The sequence below is a fragment of the Triticum aestivum genome, chromosome 3D, assembly GCF_018294505.1.
Source record: "Triticum aestivum cultivar Chinese Spring chromosome 3D, IWGSC CS RefSeq v2.1, whole genome shotgun sequence".
NCBI lineage: Eukaryota > Viridiplantae > Streptophyta > Magnoliopsida > Poales > Poaceae > Triticum > Triticum aestivum.
This window is the reverse complement of record NC_057802.1, coordinates 296100814-296108409: the sequence shown is the minus strand read 5'-3', so window position 1 is coordinate 296108409 and position 7596 is coordinate 296100814. Positions and strand designations below refer to the sequence as shown.

Below are 7596 nucleotides of genomic sequence, written 5' to 3'. Positions count from 1 at the left end.
CTGAAGACTTGGCGCCTACTCCAAGACTTAGATGTCGTCTACAACACAATTAACTTATACATAGCCCTTCCTATAACCCTAGCCACCCCCCATATCTATATAAACCAGGGGACAGGGCTCGTCGATGAAATCATCGATCTAATGGTAGATCAACTTGTGCTTTGTTCTCCATCCCAAATCAATACTCCCTTTGTAAAGAAATATAAGAGCGTTTAGATCACTGAAGTAGTGATCTAGACGCTCTTATATTTTTTAACAGGTGGAGTACAACATAAGCAGGATGTAAGGTTTTATCTCCTCGGAGAGCCCGAACCTTGCTAAATCATGTGTCCCTGTTACCATCGCATCTAGGCTACTAGCTCGGGACACCCTACCCGAGATTTGTCAAATCGACTCTGTCACAGAGTCCTCCACGGCTCTGATATCATCGGATTGTACTCCAAGCCTTCCAGAATCTCCATGTAAACAGCTATGAGTCGTCCAAAGTGGCCCAAGACAGAACCGACTTAGGGGGTCACGACCTACCCAGCCGGGAATCGACATGGCGAGGACCCCCTCGACCGGGACGCCAACAATAGCCCCTGAAGCGGTCTTCAAGCTTGGTTGCACCTCAGGTCATCTGAGTTGCACGGCATCTTCGATCACCGGCTTGAAACTGGCTCAACGAAACTTCTCCTAAACAGTGTCACCACACGGTCGCTCTTCTGTCGTACGGCCTCCAAGGTGGTGCAGACCACCTCGGTTTTGAAAATGTAGACATTGTCATCCTTCCTGCATATAAGAAAACTTTCCCACGCAACCAGTCGTTTATATCTTTTCTTTTGGACTAGTTTGAATTGCTTACCACATATGTCAACGTTGTTAACATCATTTCTTGGACATCCTTTTTGTAGCATTGATATAGTCAGTCCATCTTCCACATACGGGTATGAGAATCTCTTGATCTCTAGGGAAAAAAAGGTATGCCGGTCTCTTTTTGGATTCTCTCGAAAAGAAAAAAGAACTCCTTTTCGAATTCAGATAGGAATGCATTTAATTTCAAATGCTTGTACTTTTGAAGGCATTTGAGTTATAAAGAAACAAGCCTACAGGATGATATCAGTATTTGTGAGTGATGCGACAAATAAAACATGTCACTCACATGGCTTTTCTGCTCACGCAACAAATGGACATCGCAGAACATGTGCAGTAGACAGCAGTTTCCATATAGGAGTAGCACGGTGTCTGTACTGACGCCGGGAGGAATGAGAAAGGTCGCTATTGAAATAGAAAATTATCAAAAACATGAATGCCCCTGATGTTACAAGCCCCACGATTCCATCACAACGGCAGGTCATCCCCTTGTCATCTACTGGAGATGCCCAAAAGTTTTGTTCCTTCCAAATGGTGAACCAGAATCTTATCTTAAAACCTAAATGAACCTATAGGGGAAAGACAGGCCTTTCCCCTATAAAATAAAAAAATAATCAGAATCAAGCTGCTTCCCGGGAATGATCCAGTCACTTCCTCTTGGACTCTTGGACAGCTCTATATATGGAACTCAAAAGAACAGCATGTGACTGGCCCAAAATACACCATCTCCCTGATTTGCCGCACCAGGGATAATGTAACTCCTCTTCTCGCCGGGAGCAGCTACCAAAAAATACTGTCCCTTCGCTCATTTCCCCGTGTTTTACGCATAGTACATGTACAAGCTGTTGGCTGCAGCACAGGCAATTAAATTTTCGGACGGGTGCCATGCCAAATGGAGCAGTTTTGTGCTTAAGTCGTAGGAGTTCCCGTTCGCATCTATTCCGGTGTTCTCTGGACCTGCATATAAGATTTACAATATAAATAGCTACAATGAAAAACCTTCTGCAGCTCAAGTACTAAGCATAAATAGCTGCAATGAAGCTAACCTCGTCTAACAACCCTTGTCAGACTACCTAGAGATCTCGCAGGCCGTGCGGGATTCTGAATCTGCCTTCTGCACAAGTAGGAAAAATGATGGAATCAAGAAGCCCTAGCACCATGGTATATTATTTTAGCAACCATTGGTAAACAAACAATCAATTTCACAAGCACACATAGTAGCAGCGAACATACACTGATTTATATGATGTGAAAAGAGGAATTACCTTGTGGGGTTTCGAGTTGCTTCAAGCGTTGTCACCTCACTGCCACCAGCACCACAATTGAACACTCGGAAAATATTGCTGAAGGAACACAGATTAACGGACCATTAATTCCATGAAGGAAACTAAGTTGTGCTACAACGGAGCTGAGCATACCAACCTACCTGTAAGAACCAGTTGCTACTCGCAACCCATCGCCACTTTGACAACATTCAAATTTGTCAAAAATCGAGTCATTTTCATATAAATCACATAACTGCAGTTTAAGAAAACACGTGAAATAGAGTTACTCCAGAGAAATATGTGTTGCTCATCATCCTCAAAGAACTATCAAATCATGGATCTTAACATCGGAGAAATTACCTTAGGCCTTAGGTACTCGTGAACCTGGAACGTTGCAACTGGACCAGAATCCATATTAACATCCCATAGCTGTAATAGGGGATAAACAATCTAATCGTGGAAAAGCACCAAAATAGAACTATTTGCAATATGATTGTTACTGGGTTACTGCAGATAGATAACACTTCCATAGCTAAATGAAGTAGTATACTACCTAAGTTCTATAGAGCAGCAGCTTCCATGATGAAATGAACTACCAAGTACAAGAAATAATTTAAGCATTACAGAGATAGACACGGTGATGGCGCCTTGGTGATTGTATGACTATGATTGATTTGTGAAGAGCGAATTGTGTATATATAAAGGGTCACCTCAATCAGAACCTACGGGTTGATCTTCAATATCAGCTTACAAAGAAAACAAAAATATCTCTACAGTAGACATGTTAACTTGGTTACACTGTATCAGGGATTACAATGCAATCAACTACTTTCATTTTAACTGAGGAAACAAAGGGAAGTGCAGGGTGGGGGTCAACAAATTAATTGATTATGAAACTTAAAGCAGTCGCGCAAAGAAATTTCAGAAAGAGACCTTCAAAGTCATGTAGTCACGACTCAGGATATGTCTCCCATCCATGGAGAACTTTATGTCAGAAATTGAGGCTATAATCTCAGTAAAAAAGGATCTTGAACCTGGGGCCTCATGCTGCTCAAAGCTACAAGAGCAAAAGGCAACTTTAAGATGATCAATTTGAGACACTGCTAACAAATCAATGTCCACTGTTTGTTCTTCTAAACATAGTACTGAATATTGAAATATTAAAAGGAACCAGTCAAATGGAAGCTCACAGTTTGGAATGAGTATCACAAAGAGCTGATTGCCGCAGGTCAACGAGTCGAATGGAGCCCTTTGAGCTACTATATGCCAGTGTATTACAGTGAGAAGGGTGGAACTCCGCAGATGTTATAACCTCTGCAGATTTACAGAATAAAAACCGTAACTGCCAGAAACATGTTAAGCAAACAGATGTCACCTCAAAAACTTGAAGAACATGTAAATACAAAGGTCAATTAGGATAGACCTCTTAACACCTACAACCCGTGTTTGAAGCAAGAATTATGCATCCATTTCACCTAAAACCAATTTTAGTTAAATATTTCGTTATTTTCATCTAAAGAAATAATGTTCCGATGACTCAGGACCGTATAAACACTTGTAGCTGCAGTATATGTCACGAGGACTACACTAGTCAATCATAGCTGTATGGGAGGGTATCTTTTTCTGACTAAGTGAGTTGAGGCTATAAATGTTTTTGTTCTCAAACATATAGCTTTAGCTATACAAAGCATGCTTCTAGAAAGCACAACTAAGAGTTTGTAGATTTGGAAGTTATACCGGTGAGATCCTCCATGTTCGTTGGTTTAACGTCAACAATGTTGAAACTTTGATTGCTGATTTCCAAATTCCAAAGATTTATCCGCAAATCATCTGCTGATATAAATGTCTCACCATCACTGCGAAGGAAAGAACAAGAAGCAATTTATGTCACTGCATAAAAACAAACAGATTTTAGCTAAGCTGAATGAATGTACATGAGGTGCACAACAGTAAAGTATATACTCCTGGTGACTACCTTGAAAGTGGGAGATCATGCATTAAAAGAGAATTATGTTTGTACATGCAAGGGTGGGTGACTTTATTTAGGTACTTGAGCAAGTCGGAAAACAAGCACATACGTACATCATGTTAGACTATGTGCACCAGCAAAAAAAAGAAGTGAATTTATGAACAGACATGCACCACACAATATTTTGGAGGACATTTAATCATATCACTGCATGATTTTTCGAAGGTATAATCCTGCATGTATAAAATTAACTCATAAGCATATATATGAAGTCTATTTCTTTAGCTTCTAACATACAGCCAACCACACATGAAATTCTACAGATGGAAGTCTCAAAACACAAAAACAGACTAAATAAATGTGTATAATGCAGAACAACTCGGGTGAACTTTACCCATACTTCCAAAGTTAGCGTCATGACCTTGTAAGGTTTGCAAGTCAACTTTGTAATATTAACTACGGTACAACTAATTGTTAAGCATGAGTAATGTCCAAGACCTGTTATTTGAAATGGAATTGATATGGTAGTCATGTGCATGAGCATAGACTCTACGGCAATTTGCGGCGAGACTTGTTTCCTGGCTTGTAACCTGTTGTATAGGAATGGTTAGGTAAATGTAGCAAATCAAGAAGATACAGGTAAAATCAAGGACAGGTATCAGACTGAGAATCATATGAAGATCATGTTCAGCTCAACAAGAAGACCAGAAATTAACACAATGGTAGTGTCTGATAAGTTCAAAAAATATTTCTTCAGATTTGAGTTGAGTACAACTACCACAGGCAGGCGAAGTAAAGGAAGTCCACCAGGCTTCAAAATTCCACCATTTGGAGTACGTGCGCTTGAACCACACATAGTACTGCCAGCAGGGCTACCATTTGCAGGAGCATTTGAAGGGTTCATATTCATCTCACATATTTTTTTAACCTTCTTTTCTTGGACCTATACAAGTTAGCTTCATTAAGCACAAATTCTTTCTCAATTGAACCTTACTATGCCAATAAGTAAATAGACCTTCAAAAGAGTAGGTAAATAAAGTAATCCAAAACGTATTCACACAGAGAAATGTGTAAAATGTAAACATAAAACAAAATAAAATCATCAATAGGTTGCACAGACATATGTACATGAAGCAAAAATGTACACCAAGCAGACAAACTAAAAAACATCAGAGGGTTGTTTATATTAGCAGATTGACTACAAAAGGTTTTCAAGAAATTACAAGCTATAAGGCGTGGAGCAGTTGACTTTAAGAGGAAATGTCCAGTTATTGTTCAATAAAGCATACCTTCCAAAACTTGATCGTTTTGTCATTTGTAGACAGAAGAAACGATGCGCCATTCGTTTCTTGGCACCACTTTATCTTGTTAATCTTCTCTTCAATTTCCAAGCTTTTAAGGTAATCAAACTATTTCCATAACAAGACCGCTTGGTCAAATTGCAGGTACTTCACAAAACTAATGCTGCACTTAACAGTTCTCATAAAGGTATACCTCTGGTTCATGGCTTTGAAACTCAGTTTTGTAACGAAATTCTGGATGCCTGCTGATAGAATAATCGGCTTTCTCAGCATCTTTTCTAGAGACGTGCTAAACAAAAACAGACGGAAAATGTTCAGCCATCGGAGCACAACAATAAAATCCCAGAAGTACATGCATCCTTTGATTTTTTTTTAACTATGTACATACATCTTTGGCATCTGTCCTTTCAAACAAAACAACTCGGCCACCTCTGTCTCCAGTGGCAAGATGATGTCCTGATTTATTGAACTCTATTGCCGAGATGATGTCAACTGCAGAGAACAGTACGAAAAACAGTAAGATTAAGTTAATAATGAAGACATAGCATATTATGGCAGCCTATAGTTTGGTCATACAAGAAGCATTGGGGATAAACATGTATAATAGCATGCAATCATACATACTTATTAATTTCATCACTAACAAGCACATAGAAAAACAAGGTTGAAAGCCAAGATGCAACAGGAGGAAAAGGTGCCAAGAATAGCACTGTTTTCATCAAGTGTTTGCAAGCCTTCAGTAACTTGAAAGCAGTAGAGTGTCAGTGTTACATGAGCTGTGTGGTCAATTGGCATCACAGGTTTTTGAGAACATTGCCACCATGCTCATATACACACCAAACTCCATCAAGTGTGGAAGCTTTTGTAGAAATTGGCCCCGCAGGGTTTTGTTCTAGCACCGCCAGTCCGCCACTGAAGCAGTAGATTGACTCATAACAAGTTTAATTCAGCCGAGCAAAACAATAAAAAGACTGAGGATCAACGTTAACCAAAACTAAGTGATTGTGTTAAATTAGGTGTTAGTGCTACAGACCAACATAATGGACATGACCAAGCATTTAAAAATCCATGTGATTCACAGATATGACAATCAGAAGCAGATAGTGAAATTAGCAATTAAGATTGAAGAACAAAGCAACATTTTCATGTTCTATCAAGAGCTTGACCTTTTCCCTAAAAAGGGTTTGACCTTTTAGGTGTATGCCAAGTGACACTGCAGCAAGCTAAATTGGGATAGACGAACAATAATCAAGTATGAAAATGAAAATGAACAGAAACAAAATCCATTCATACATGTTCCAGTGCGCATCCATCTTTGCCTGAAAAACATGAATTCTGTGTTTGGATTTTTTTTTAATCATCTGCCTACTGTTTCAAGAAATAATAAGGCGTACGCCCAAACCCAAGCTCTATTGTAGCGTCCTATTTCAAAGCACTAAGCTTACAGAAGTACAAGAACAGACAATCATGATTGTTCGACACTCGCTGAATGACAACATGCATTTGTCTGGCCAGAGTCAATTGCCAACCTAAACACGCAACCGTGATATTTACATATACACAGCCCAACTTATGGTATTCAGCTTGACTCCTATATGACACACTGCTCTAGCCAATAATGGAAAGACCTTGACTGCTCCACAGAATGGCACGGTGCCTACACATGTAGGTACTGGTGAAAACTACCTACACAGCATCAACAACAGGATGCATCACTGATCTGGAGGAGATGAAGCAACAAATCCCACGTCCCCAGTACCAAAGCATCGAACTTTGGCACAAGACATCCGAAGGCACCTCTACAGCGGGCGAGTTCGTGGGTCGATCCGCGCAGGAATCCCCCAGACATCGCATGATAAGCAGCCATTCACGGCTCCTGGCCTCATACACAGCTCGGGAGCAGAGAAACGCTAAGATCCAGCTGGTACCAGCGACGAAGAAACCAAAAGGAGGGAGAATAGAGAGCAGAGAGGGGTCGATCGGTACCATCCTGGACGTCCTCGCCGGCGCCACGCTCGCCAAAGACCTGCGAGAACCTCCAGTCGAGCGGCACCTGGGGGGACGGGGCCGGGGCCTCCGTGGGCTCGGGCGCCGCTGCCCCGTTCATCGTGTAGGGCTGGATGGATCGGACGCGCGGGCGCGGGCGCGGGCGGGAGGAGGCGGGGCGGGATCGGTGCCGGGGTTCCCCGGCGACGGCGAGGGGGGTGGC

General features: G+C 41.2%; 1 protein-coding gene across 2 annotated transcripts in view; it reads right to left on the bottom strand.

Annotated features, from left to right (window-relative positions):
- Nucleotides 1-1245: 1245 nt before the first annotated feature.
- LOC123078512 (serine/threonine protein phosphatase 2A 55 kDa regulatory subunit B beta isoform) overlaps nucleotides 1246-7596 on the bottom strand; it is a 6917-nt gene continuing 566 nt past the window's right edge. The window contains exons 2-15 of one of the 2 annotated variants that reach the window (XM_044501047.1): nucleotides 7374-7596; nucleotides 5776-5879; nucleotides 5581-5676; nucleotides 5376-5495; nucleotides 4862-5029; nucleotides 4585-4676; nucleotides 3855-3973; nucleotides 3308-3431; nucleotides 3051-3174; nucleotides 2478-2546; nucleotides 2279-2370; nucleotides 2118-2195; nucleotides 1899-1966; nucleotides 1246-1809 (exon numbers count right to left, since the gene is read on the bottom strand). In XM_044501047.1, the coding sequence (XP_044356982.1) occupies nucleotides 1673-1809; nucleotides 1899-1966; nucleotides 2118-2195; nucleotides 2279-2370; nucleotides 2478-2546; nucleotides 3051-3174; nucleotides 3308-3431; nucleotides 3855-3973; nucleotides 4585-4676; nucleotides 4862-5029; nucleotides 5376-5495; nucleotides 5581-5676; nucleotides 5776-5879; nucleotides 7374-7494 (1512 nt within the window). In that variant the 5' untranslated portion in view covers nucleotides 7495-7596 and the 3' untranslated portion in view covers nucleotides 1246-1672. The remainder of the gene's footprint in view (nucleotides 1810-1898; nucleotides 1967-2117; nucleotides 2196-2278; nucleotides 2371-2477; nucleotides 2547-3050; nucleotides 3175-3307; nucleotides 3432-3854; nucleotides 3974-4584; nucleotides 4677-4861; nucleotides 5030-5375; nucleotides 5496-5580; nucleotides 5677-5775; nucleotides 5880-7373) is intronic. The other variant, XM_044501048.1, reaches the window with a different exon arrangement.